General features: G+C 44.8%; 3 protein-coding genes across 3 annotated transcripts in view; 2 read left to right on the forward strand and 1 right to left on the reverse strand.

Annotated features, from left to right (window-relative positions):
• The window catches only part of cenpt (centromere protein T), a 10,001-nt gene extending 8,656 nt beyond the window's left edge, over positions 1–1,345 (reverse strand). The window contains exons 1-2 of the mRNA XM_023818106.2: positions 734–1,345; positions 119–213 (exon numbers count right to left, since the gene is read on the reverse strand). Of these exons, the coding sequence (XP_023673874.2) occupies positions 119–207 (89 nt within the window). The 5' untranslated portion in view covers positions 208–213; positions 734–1,345. The remainder of the gene's footprint in view (positions 1–118; positions 214–733) is intronic.
• LOC111847163 (THAP domain-containing protein 11) lies at positions 1,329–3,854 on the forward strand. Its single transcript, XM_023818126.2, has one exon. It carries the CDS (start codon positions 1,455–1,457, stop codon positions 2,220–2,222), a length of 768 nt encoding a protein of 255 aa, XP_023673894.1. The 5' UTR covers positions 1,329–1,454; the 3' UTR covers positions 2,223–3,854.
• Positions 3,855–5,437: 1,583 nt separating this feature from the next.
• LOC111847173 (nuclear transport factor 2) lies at positions 5,438–13,147 on the forward strand. The gene is made up of 5 exons (XM_023818138.2): positions 5,438–5,547; positions 10,646–10,766; positions 11,741–11,812; positions 11,915–12,013; positions 12,286–13,147. Exons 2-5 carry the CDS (start codon positions 10,668–10,670, stop codon positions 12,397–12,399), a joined length of 384 nt encoding a protein of 127 aa, XP_023673906.1. The 5' UTR covers positions 5,438–5,547; positions 10,646–10,667; the 3' UTR covers positions 12,400–13,147.
• Positions 13,148–13,378: the final 231 nt, after the last annotated feature.

Below are 13,378 nucleotides of genomic sequence, written 5' to 3' on the forward strand. Positions count from 1 at the left end.
GAGTTAATTAAAACCCTGGATGAAACAACCATCAACATATAATTCCCCAAACAAAGCAGCAAATCTGCTTTAAGTACTGACGAGAGGCAAAGGTAGTAATCCGGTGCTGATAACTCACCTGCGGGTGATCGGTGTCTTCAGGAGTTCCGTGTGAAGGACACCTTTCAGGAGCACGCGGGCAGATACGTCTTCGTCCATGGTATCCATTGCAGACTGTAATGGTTTCAATCCAGTAGTAATAATAAAATTCACTTATCGAGTTACACCGCATATACAGCTGCGATTGATCTGCCTTTTCGCACTGACGCGAAAACAACCAACTGCCCAACTTATTAAAAAGATCTAACAGTGCAGTGGATCTTGGTCCTTTATTTTAAGGCTACTGTATACTGCAGGGATGCTCAATCCTGTTCCTGGACTGGAGAACTACCACCCTGCAGAGCTTAGGTACAGCCCTAATTTAACACACCTGATACAGATAATCAGGCACTTCAGTATCACCTCAGTATTAGAGTCAGCTAAGCTGAAGTTAAGCTGGTTATCATACTGAGATATAACTGAAAGGCCTGATTATCTGTATCAAGTCTGCAGGGTGGTAGATCTCCAGGAACAGGATTCGGCACCCCTGGAATACTGGCTTCCCCATAACTTATCGTTTTAGCACGGCTTCAAATTGCTAGCTGCGTACTTCCTCTGCTACGTAAAGGGATCAATAAGCAAATTAACGACTTACCGTTTTCGGATATTAGTTTATGCTTATTAACGATATAAGTGGTCAAAACATCACACCGTAAAAACTATTTTCTTGCAGCTACTGTTGACGTTTGACTCCCGCCTATAAATTCAAGAAAGTTATCGCGATAGTTGTTGCAGAGGGTGTGTTGGGCTTTTGGTGGGAATTATGGGTGTTGTAGTCCTAAAATGTCAGAAAAGCCCGTGCGTTGCCATAACAAACCTGTATAGCTTCCAGTTTCTCTTAGTAAAATCCTTAAAATGGTTACAGTAGATATGCCTGTTTAACTACAATATTTATAAATATATGTTAAACTTGTATACATATGGTTTACAATGCCATACAATCTCATGTTATTATTGAAATAGTATGAAAGACATCTTGACAATGCTCATAGCTTTCAAAAACTTCTAACAATGATGTATTAAAATCCTTATACAAAATAATATTTAAATGAGTTGTTTCCAAGTCCGATAATTTCGAGTTTAATCTATAAACTCCAATTAAAAGCAGAATTTGAACAAAACCCTTCACTTTTGTTAACTATTTCGGTTTACCAGCAAAACAGGAAGTTGTTAGCATTGTGGGACGTGTAGTTCCGCTTTGGGGGCTGCTGGGCTAGATAACAGAGCGCCGAGGACCGAAACAAAATTGAAATTAGTGAAAACTTTATCAGGATTACAGATATCTGAATAAAACATTCCTGGGGTTGTAAATAAGCATGCCCGGATTCACCTGCTGCGTCCCCGGCTGTTACAACAACTCGCATCGGGACAGAGAGCTGCGCTTCTACACCTTTCCAAAGGATACGGCGCAGAGAGAGATTTGGCTGAAGAACATCTCCCGGGCCGGGGTCAGCGGCTGCTTCAGCACCTTCCAGCCCACTACGGGCCATCGAGTATGCAGTACCCACTTTGCTGGTGGCAGGAAGACCTACAGCATTCGGGTGCCCACCCTGTTCCCGCTGCGCGGTGTGAATGAGAGGAAAAACAGAAGAGGCAGGAGCAAGAAAGTGTCTGCCGTCCTGCCGATAATCGTCTCCGGCGCCGATTTTACTCTCAGCGGCGAGACCCCGGAGGAAGCCGACAGCGGTGGCAGGGTGCTGCCGAAGGGCCAGGAAACGAAGCCTGTCGACTTGACAGCGCAGGGAGACGGTCCGTGCTTAACCATCGAGGGGTCAAGTTTCGCAGCCCTTGCTGGCTTCACTGCCACGCAGCAGCCGGCGGCGCACATCGTGCCGTACTCCACACCGGACCTCTCCGCCCTGGGCGCCTTGGATCACCCGTACTCGCTGAACATTGGCACTACGTCGGCCGAGCTGCTGAAGAAGCTCAATGAACAGCGGGACATCATCGCTCTGATGGATATTAAGATGAAGGAGATGAAGCACACCATCCAGCAGTTGAAAGTAACGGAAGCGAGGCTAAAGGAAGAAGTGCGGGAGAGGGATCGGATGCTGTCCGCTGCAGTGGTGCGAAAGAAAGTTTGATCGTAGGAGTACTAAGATAAACATGGACAAGACTGAACATTATGTGCTGCAAGCAGGTGTTAAATCATTTTGAAGCGATATCAGGAGGATGCTTCTTTTTTCTACAAAATCGATTATAGCTTGTTCTCCAGTGAAGAACTTGACAGACCTTTAAATGGTTTTTTTCCTGGCATCACTTTTTTTTAAAATGATGTCTATGTCAAAGTTTAGCAGCGTACCTTGGCATTAGACTAAGTTTAGTATATCACTCTCTCATGCCTATGCTTGGCTCTAGTGACAATGGATGATCCAGATGATTTTTCAGCTATGTGGTTTAAAGGCTTTTTTAAGAACATGTAAGCAGTCTGATAACAGCATATGGCAGGGAAAATGGGATTTGAGAGGAAATTTGTCGAACGTGGGAGGGGGTGATCCTGTAAATGTGTGTTTCTTTATTTTGGCTCATGAATTGCTGTCAGATGGACTGTGCATTCATGCGCGTACCATATGAAGTGTTTCAATTTAGGAATGAAGCGCTTAGAAATGCACCGCACAATTTAAGCCGTTTAGTTCACAAGTGTTTTAGTATGTATGTAACGTGTGTTTTACGTTGTTGATTGTTATGACTGCATCGTTTGTTTATTGGTTTACGGCGTAATTTTGTAAAGTGATCCCAATACATATATTTGGTGTCCGAGGGTATGGTTAGTTATAGGTCTAATGAATTCGTATTCGTTATTCCTGTATATGTCAGAAGTCTCAAATGTTATTTGCTAAAAGTAAACAACTTAATGTGCGGATGTTGGGGGAAAATTTAATTTCCTCCGTTATTGAAATTGCGGGTTCATAAAATGTATACAATGGCCGCGTGGAACTCTTTTCTCTGTTCCACAGCTAGTAACCTTCGATGTTTCTGTACTCAACAAAGTGAGGGACATATATTACAAACTGTCATTACTGTCTAAATTACACTTGACCTCATTTGTGCGGGGTAGCCTATGCATTGATACACCTGACCAAATTCAAGAAACTTTGAGAATGTATATTGAGAATATATTCTAATTACTAATTGGTCATACAAATTGTGGAATAGGATTTGTCTGTGCATTATGTTTAATTTTTTTTCCTTGATTGTATGCTAAGTATTAGTATATACCCAAGTGACTGAAAACGTCTACATTAGAATAATTACTTTAACATATAGAATTCATTTTCAGGATGGACTTCCATTCCATGTTAGCAAATTTGGACATGTTGAGTTCTCAGATGTGGTGCATTTATGGGAATGGAGGATCTCCCCATAATATGTAAGACATACCCTAAGAGATGTTAAGTTTTTAATAGTTGGGTTAAAAGGGCAGGGAATGGTAAGTGATATTGGATTGTAATGGCAGTCATATGGGGTCCAGGAGATATTACACAGAAAATATCCAGATCTTGTTATAACCAATTATAGTGACTATGAGCTGATGTTATATATGGCAAATAATGTCAATGGGAACATCTACCTACAATAATAAATATTGTCCAAGGAAATGTATTTTGTTTTTCGTTGTCTTGTAAATAAAGTTTTTTTTTTTATTATTATTGACAGCATGTTTGTTTTACATTGTCAAAAGTTATGGGGAAATAAACTGGGCATATCTTTCTGCATTGATTCAGTTCAAAGGTACTATCTTAAAAAGGTGATGCTAATTTATACTGAAACTGATTGGTAAAAAATGTTTAGAACAGGCTATAAATGCATATGTTTAAAAGAGAATGCATTTATGGGCGACACAACAGAAATTCATTAAACGTCTAAGCATTTGCTTTATAATTTGTAACCACACATACTTTTTGCTGTTGTGCACATGTATCATACTTTTGGTCTTTTGGAGCTTTGTATGTTCTTTATTATCTGTTTGTTTTTCTATATGTAGAGTGTGCTGTTCGAGAATCCAGTCATGTGATTTAAATAAAAACAGACACACAAACATAATTCTTAATGAGAGCACATACTTACTATAACGTCAGGGCTTCGGGGGCCTTGAGGGCTTGTTACATACATAGATACACCATATGGAAAAAAGTATTGGGACACCTGGCCATTACACATACAGACACTTTTATGACATCCCATCCTAATGCCATAGGCATCAATATAGAGTTGGTCCCCCCTTTGCAGGTATGACAGCTGCCATTATTCGAGGATGGCTTTCTACAAGATTTTGGAGTGTGTCTGTGGGAATTTTTGCCCATTCATCCAAAAGAGCATTTGTGAGGTCAGACACTGATGTTGGATGTGAAGGCCTGGCTTGTAGTTTCTGTTCTAGTTCATCCCAAAGGTGTTTGATGGGGTTGGGGTCAGAGCTCTGTGCCGGCCAGTCTAGTTCTCTCACACCAAACTCACCAAACCATGTCTTTATGGATCTTGCTTTGTGCACTGGGGCACAGTCATGCTGGAAAAGAAAAGGGCCTTCCCCAAAACAATTCTGACAAAGTTGAAAGCATAGAATTGTCCAAAGTGTCTTGGTATGCTGAAGCATTAAGAGTTCCCTTCACTGGACCTAAGGGGCCCAGCCCAACCCCTGAAAAACAAACAGATACCATTATTCCTCCTCCACCAAACTTTACATTTGGCACAATACAGTCAGATGGGTAATGTAATGACACTTTACTGGTCCCTCTATGGAATTTCTCTTTTGCCTATCCCATCTTGCTGTCCATGACACAAATGCAGGTAAGAGCAAGCTTGGCAGTGAAGGGCAGCCACCCACAATGGCACCCATGGAGCTTGCTCAAGGGCCCACAAGGCCGGGCTGGAACTGGTGACCTCCTGAGCCCACCAAGCCGCGTGCTGCCCCTCGCAATGGTCTCCTGGCATCTGCCAAACCCACATTCGACCATCAAACTTCCAGAGAAGTGTGTTCCATCACTCCACAGAACACACTTCCACTGCTCCAGAGTCCAGTGGTGGCGTGTTTTACACCACTCCATCCAACACTTGGCATTGTGTTTTGTGATGGGAGGCTTTTGAGCAGCTGTTCGGCCATGGAAACCCATTCCATGAAGCTCTAGCATAGCTTGGAGCTTGCTTTTATACACCTGTGGCCATGGATCTGAATGAAACACCTGAATTCAATGATTAAGAGGTGTGTTCCAATACTTTTGTTCATGCAGTGCATATAAATGCATTGTAATACGAACCTTACAGTGCGTCCGGTGCGGATTTTTAAATAAAAAACTTCAATTCCCAGAATGCAGCGCGGGCGTCATCCGCTCACATTCGGAGAGGCGGATCGGCTTCGGCCGCGCTCGGTCTTCGCCATAACTGGGTAACGGCGGCTGCTGTTGTGGGCTCTGGGTAAGTTGCTATTTCAAACGAGACTGAAGGTTTTATTTCTAAAAGAAATGCATGTGCACATATATATAGATATAAGTACTTATAGCCCATTGTTGGCACGTTTTACAGAATAACGGGCTGAGTGTTTCTTGACAGGTTGCGGTTGGCCAGAAGTCCTTCGACACGCCTATGTTGCAAAGAGGGACTTTACTTTGGGCCCCACTGGCTCGTACCAGTGCTCATACACTGAACCCAGCAGACTGGTGATGGCTGGTATTTTTAGCTGGGGATGAAAGCACGTGTTGCTGGCGACATTGCATATCTTTACTAACAACTGCGCAATCCGGAGCAGTTTCTTTTTCTTCCCCACCCATACATACTTCGCTAGTTTAACTACATGTAACAATAGCTAGCCCCGGCAAATGAATGGTGCTTCGCTCGTTTAAGTGGTTATTGCGGTCAAATTGTGTAACTGTTTGCTAAATTTCCATAAGCGCCTCATTAATTATTATAAAAATTATTCTATTCTGATGTGCATAACAACCCATGATTGGATGAGACATGACGATATCATAGGATTGGCTTTATCTAGCACCAGGGTCAACATCCTGCACTATTCCAGTTTGTTGTACAAGTTTGTTAGCAGAACCCATTATAATGTATGGATAATATTACTTGCCTTCATCTAATCAGCTCAATACGACGTAAACGATCCTGTCTACATTTAAAATGTCAGTGAAGCTATCAGCTATCGCAACGCCTGATTTAAGTTATGTGGTGTCTGTAGAAACGCATCAATGAGCTACTGGTCTGGTCCCACTAGCTAGTTTAAAACGACTGCCTGAGACAGTATTGCATCCACCATACTCTGGTATCATGTTATCTGGCTAAGCACCAGGCATGCAAGCCGAATGCTGTTGGTTATTCTGGAGGCAACTATAGTAATATTGCCAGATAGTCAAGCACCTTCTAGCCAAAAAGTGACAGGATCTGATTTCAAAGGGTGTTTCCAGTTGCTTTCATTTACTTAAAGCTGAGCAATGCCTAAAAGCTGTTTCAGAAAAGCGCCTTGAGTATTTGCCTGTGTCGCCTGGCTGGGACCCGGGTGCTTTAGTTCGCCCCAGGACAGGGCTATTCACTGCTGATTTTCCAGCCTTCTTTTACGTGGGAACCAGTTATGAAGCCTCTTGCCAATCAGAATCAGTAATTATTAAACTAACTACCTGGGAGATCTTAAAACACGGGCTGGATTTGGAATCAAGGGCCAGTTTTGAAGAGCCCTGCACTAGGAGTTGACCTTCATATCAACCCCAGCGGTCTGCTGCACTTCTGCTCTCTTGCTTTTTCCAAACAAAGTTACCCAGACCTTAGCTGCATCTCATTTGTTCGCAGTTTGACCAGGGATTTAGCAGTTTTAAGGCTGGTTTCCTCCTGACCAACTGAGAAATGGAGCCATGTCTGGTTGTTTTCGAGTGCCTGTCACTGGTTGTGATAAGTGGGATAAAGTCTTTTCCTGATCTGTGATTTGATGGCGTTATAGGAAGCTTTAATCTCACCTGAAATCTGCCATATTTTGCAGTAACATTCTGCCACAATGAACTGCACACTTAGCTTGCTGGATTGTTTTTTTATGGGGGGGGGGGGGGGTGAGAAATGCAGGGATGTGAAATGACTGACGCGGCAAGTCTGTCTCGCATGACGGCTCGTTCCTACACAGCGGGATGAATCCTTGCTTTGATTGAATAGATCCAAATGCTGACTTTACAATGGGCTGCTGACCAGTCACAGCAGAATCGGGCGGCCTTTAAAATTTGTTTATATAATTACTAATTATTAGTGTCATGATTTAAAAAAATCTGTAGTTGCTCTTAACTGATGATTAGAATACATTTTTGTGTAAATGTACATAGCTTTTGGGTAATGATTCACTTTCTGTTTCCTTAAACACCTGAACACATTGTACCTCTACTGTATAGTGAAATGTTGTGATGCTGTAGTATTTTTTTTTTATATAAATTACAAAAAAATAGTGAATGTCTGGTAATGAATTAATAACTAGATTTGGTTTTCTGCAGGTATGTCTGGTTACACGTCTATGTAGCTGGATAACTGGTTTTATTTACTTTATTGATGTGAGTCTGGCCTCTGCTTGGAGCATAACATAGCTCTGTCACCAACAGGTTGTATCTTCCTGTCTCTGTGTGGAGCGGTGTGTGGAAACTGTGCCCATGATCAGAAGGTTGTGGGTTCAAATCCCAGGGACTGCAGAATGATTGCATTGTTGGGCTCTTAAGCAGAGTCCTAAACCCCCAGCTGTTCCAGGCACAGTCTGGCCCTGCTTTTTTAGTTGTGTGCCGCTTTAGATAAAGGCTTCTGCTTAATAATATAATGTGAATGTCCGTAGCTCACAGTGATAATCCTGTCATTATGGGAGTAGCATGTCTCTGTGGAATGCCAGTGCTGGTAGCTGAGGAATTGTTCTCTCTGATATTCTTGTGTAATGTTTCCCTGTTGGGCATTTGGTGTTTCCACATAGATGTGGAATACATTCCTGGCATTTTGCTTTATTCGGTGAGCTATTTACTTTCTGTTTCCTGTTGTCACTCCAGCCAAGCCCTCTTCTGTTTGTGGTGGTGATATTCTCTTTACTGAAATCCAGAGGTAAAAAATTTGGGTCCAGAAAGTACAGATCCAGACCAAGGTTTTGTTTCAACCAACCAGGTGAGTATAAAGAGTCACAGTCACAGAGTACTCATCTGGTTGGTTGAAATAAAACCTTGGTCTGGATCTGTATTTTCTGGGCCCACACTCTCCACCCCTGCACTGTGGGCTGATTACTGGTGAATGGACGTAAATCTCGTATGTAGGGATTTTTTTGGATTTAAAAAATGTTTTTGCTGTGCAGGTTACGGAGGGGCTGATGTTCAAATTTTGCCCAGTTACAGTGTTTGGGGGTGATTTTAATATATTTCGTATTGCTTGATTGTGATCTAGGAGGTTAGGTTCCTGCTATTTGAACAGCCTATGTCTGGAGATGCTGTGTGGCTCAGCAATTTACGATTCTGTGTCAGTGTTCAGAAGGTTACGGGTATGAATCCCAGTGCTTCATTGCTAACGCACCTATGAACTAGTACACAGTATGTTGAAATACGGCATACGTTGGGCCTCTATGGTGCTACATGTAAACACAAATAAGGTAAATAAAAGTATAACATCCAGAAATTAAATGCAGTACAATAGATATAAAGTGTACAAAAGTATTTGATTTTGTGTGTGTGTTTAGTGAATGTAAGAACGTTGTAAATTGTGGCTTTGGCAGAAGCTGAACATCTGGCCGAACATAATTGCCAGTCTGGCGGTAGGCCTCTTGGGTACATGACGGTATTTTGAAATCACCAAGGGGGAGTCCTCCAAAACGAAATAAGCCGAGCTTGGATGGTGGTGCTGCCCCCCCCCCCCCCGCTATTATAGTATGCTATACGAATGTTTACCTTATTCCACAGTATAATGTCTGGAAAGTCTGACAGCATGGAAAGTTTGATAAACATCTGTAGGTGGTCGGTCACATAGGTACTTTATCTGCTTGCTCCGTTATTGAGCTGGTCCATTGTCTCCATGAGGAAAGCTTGAGGAGCTATTTCCCATTCTCCTCTGCCTCCCCCCCCCCCCCCCCCAGCGCTTATGCCTCTCTCAGGGTGAGATACCAGGGCGTCCAGCATGTCTGCCAGTGTGCCTCTCTCATGCTTATTTGGGCCCCTGGGGGGGGAGCTGTTCAGGAGCGCGTGGGTTTTCATGAGGCTGTGTGGGAGGGGGGGCTGCCTTTCTTTCAGGAGTTCTGGGCCCTGTAGTTTGTATGGCACTTTCACCTCTAAAAGGATGCAGGTCTGTGTTACAGCCTCATGGCTGGTGTGTTGAGGGGGTGGGGGGTGGTCGGTGCGGGGGTGCGGGGGAGTTGAAGTGGGTTTCTATTCTTTTATATTTTTTGATTCGCTTGCTGCATTTCTATTTGCACAGTCGATCCTGGCATACAAAGTGCCTGTTTAATAAACACTGTACGCTCATCCAGCTGTTTAATTAAATAGTCACTGAGGCAGTTCAGATTGCTGTCACACAGTTAACTGTTAGGCTAACTCTGAGTCTCCTGTGGGACTTTAACCAGGAACCATTTTTGCCGTCAGTTGTGTGGGGATGGATGGAATGAATAGGATCCCATCCTGACTCGCGGTGTGAAGCCCCTTGATTTTAAGACCTGCTGTCTTTTGCCGGGCTTTGTGTAACTGGATGGGGCTCTGCCACACCCTGGAATGTGGCCCTTGCAGACTGGATGCCAGTGGTCAAACAGAGATCTGCAGGACGGGGTGGGGCCGTGCGTGGTCCCCGTTAGAGGGGTGCTGAGACTATCAGGTTAAATTTAAAGTCCCGAGGCATTTCGGAGTCCAGGCTGTTTGTTGATACCTGGCTGCTCGGTGACTCTGAATCGTAAAAATGTCTTATAGCCCTCCGTGCTGGGGGAAGACCGTGATGGGGTTTCTGCTTGGGCATGTTCGATCTCAAGTTTTATTGTCACGGGTGTTTGGAGGATCATCGTGAAATTCTTATGCCACAGTGGCAGGGGAGGGCCGGGTGCACAACAGGCCAGTGGGACAAACAGCAGTGCAATACAGTGACATACTTTCCAGACATTATTCTGTGGCATATGGCAATATAAGAAGGAGTGAACAGTAAGTAAGCTACCTGAAAGATTTCATTCGACCTGTGCTGCCGTGCTGTAATGCTGTGATGAAAATTCACCTGTGGTGTGAATTCCTGCGTGTGGGTTTGGATCAGATGTCCCCACAATGTGGCAAAACCTGTCGCTTTTTAGCTTGTGGGGATATTTTTCAGAGCCCCACAATATGTTTATAAAAATCTGTGAATGCAATCAAAAAAAACTATTTTGTTTGATTACTTATGGTTAAGGTTAGGGCTGGGTAGGGGTTAGGGTTGTCATTGTTAGGATTAGGGTTATGTACATAGAATTGAATGGATAGTCCCCACAATGATAGGAATATATACACTGTATGTCTGTGTATGTGTGTGTGTGTGTGTGTGTGTGCCTGAGCGCTGCCTCCCTCCACAGAGCCTGAGCTGGGCGAATCAGGATGGGCGACAAACCGATCTGGGAGCAGATTGGATCCAGCTTTGTGCAGCACTATTACCAGCTGTTTGACACAGACCGGACCCAGCTGGGAGCAATATACGTGAGTTCTGGCTTTCCTTAAGGCTGCTGCCACCTCTCATTGTCAGAAGCAGCGTCTCTCCCACCTTTGAGGCCAGATGCTGGAAGTAAAGAGGGCGACTGTAGCCAAACACCTTGACCAAACCCTACATTCTCAGAAGGGTTGTTTTACCAAGTTGCAAGGATGCAGCACGTTGACAAACATTCTTAATCCAGAGAACTTTTTTGAATTTTCTGACTCAAATACAATGGCACTTTCAACAAGTCCAAGGGCACATGCTGCTCTTAAGCGATTCCCCAGCCTTGACCAGTCAGAGCCACAGTGAGCAGGCTGCTTTTAAGCGATTCCCCAGCCTTGACGAGTCAGAGCCACAGTGAGCAGGCTGCTCTTAAGCGATTCCCCAGCCTTGACGAGTCAGAGTCACAGTGAGCAGGCTGCTCTTAAGCGATTCCCCAGCCTTGACGAGTCAGAGCCACAGTGAGCAGGCTGCTCTTAAGCGATTCCCCAGCCTTGACGAGTCAGAGCCACAGTGAGCAGACTGCTTTTAAGTGATTCCCCAGCCTTGATGAGTCAGAGCTACAGTGAGCAGGCTGCTTTTAAGCGATTCCCCAGCCTTGATGAGTCAGAGCTACAGTGAGCAGGTTGCTCTTATGCGATTCCCCAGTGAGCAGACAGTGAGCCAGTGGGCATGCTGAGGCCCATATGGCGCACGTGTCCTGTCTGCTAAAACATGCAGCGGGGGCTCAAGAGCTCCCCAAGGATCTGGACATGATGGAGCCCATGCTGACAAAGACAGCAGGAGAGCAGCTTTATGGCATGAGAAGATATTGAGCCTCTGAAGCTGCTCCTCCAGACCAGAGTGAAAGCTGACGAGACACGTGACGAGGCTTCTTGATGTTTCCTCTAACGCCTGCTGCTCTGTGGCTCATTATCTCAGGCTGTGGGTCTGGATCAGGTTGGCTCCTCCCCCTAAACCCCTCACTCCTCTGTTCCAGATTGATGCATCATGCCTTACGTGGGAAGGACAGCAATTCCAGGGAAAAGCAGCGATAGTCGAGAAACTGTCAGTAAGTCAGCTTAACCCTGCAGACGACATGAAATGGGGGGAGGGCTGCCATCTGGACATCTGTCCCACTAATTTTCTCTACCGCCCCTTCTTGTTTTTGAAGAGCCTCCCCTTTACAAAAATCGCTCACAGCATAACGGCACAGGACCATCAGCCTACACCTGACAGCTGTATACTAAGTATGGTTGTAGGACAGCTAAAGGTGAGAGGTCTGGTTGATTGTCAGTATTGGAACATGCATAATTTATTGAAAAATGTATCTGTGCAAAACTGTTGGTCTTTGTATACACATGTAGAGAGAGCATGCATTTTAATATTTGAACTTAATGCAGATAACTACAGTGGACTGACAGATATGTTGGGATTATATGTGAGTGTGTGGATAACGCCAGGTGGATGAGAGTTTACCAGTGTGTTCCCCTGTCTTAATGCGAGTTTGATCAGGGAGTAACTGTCCAGCCTCTGTTTGTGCAGGCCGACGAGGACCCTATCATGGGGTTCCACCAAGTGTTCCTCCTGAAGAACATTAACGATGCCTGGGTGTGTACCAATGATATGTTCCGGCTGGCGCTACACAATTTTGGCTAAACGTGGGAGGCTGCACACGCGACAAGGGTGTGTGGACGGGGGCTCCCAGCCATTCACCCTCTGCCCGCCCCGCCCCACCTTGTCTTGCCCCACCCCAACCTGTCCTGCCATGACCCCCTCCCACCTCCACCTCTGACATCTGGTTGCCTTTGTGGCAGTGCCCCCCCCCCCCCAATCCATCCACGCCTCTCCAAGAATTGTTCTGCTCCTACACCGGGATCCCAAATGAGCACCGTTCACGGTGGCACTGAATCCGGCGGCCGGGATTGGGCTGCGAAGCCGCCGTGCTGTGTAGTACAGACTGATGCGCTCCATAGCCGCGTCGCCGTGGTGATTCCGCGGTAATGAGCCTCACCTGCTGCGCCGCACTGTCCTGCATGCTGTTGGGATGCTCCAACACCTGCATCTGGGATCTGGGAGATGCCAAGGGAAACAAAACTCTCCTACCTTCACAATATTTTGTATTTTAATTATATTCCTGTATTTTTCCTAATCCTTGTTTCCCCGATAGTTCAGTGTGATGTTGCCAGCATGCCTTAGTCATCGTACTTACTGTTTTATTGAAATAAGAAGCTATAATTTTTTAATGCGCTTCATTGGTTGCTCTAGCGATCCAAAGAACCAAACCATGTCTAAACCCACTCTGCTCCCTGCTGACTCCACCTTCCTGCCCTCACCCCCCCCCCCCCTCCTCTGCCAGGATGACGTCTGAAGCCACGACGCAATAAACCGTGACTTTTTTTCTTAATCTTGGAATCTGTGTTATTCCTCCAACCTCTTTTCTGTCTTTGTCAGGTTTTGTCAGCTTGTTTTTGTCTGTTCTTTTTTTTTGTGAATCTGTTAAAACATATTGTGTGTATGAATGTACATGTGTCAGTGGTATGCTGCTCTGTTGTGCCTTTTAGGCCGCAAAAGCAGGAAGGTGTGCTACTGACATGGGCCTGGAATACAAAACCTGGTGCCTAAAAATCCTGATATG

Source organism: Paramormyrops kingsleyae, chromosome 11 (assembly GCF_048594095.1).
Source record: "Paramormyrops kingsleyae isolate MSU_618 chromosome 11, PKINGS_0.4, whole genome shotgun sequence".
Classification (NCBI taxonomy): domain Eukaryota; kingdom Metazoa; phylum Chordata; class Actinopteri; order Osteoglossiformes; family Mormyridae; genus Paramormyrops; species Paramormyrops kingsleyae.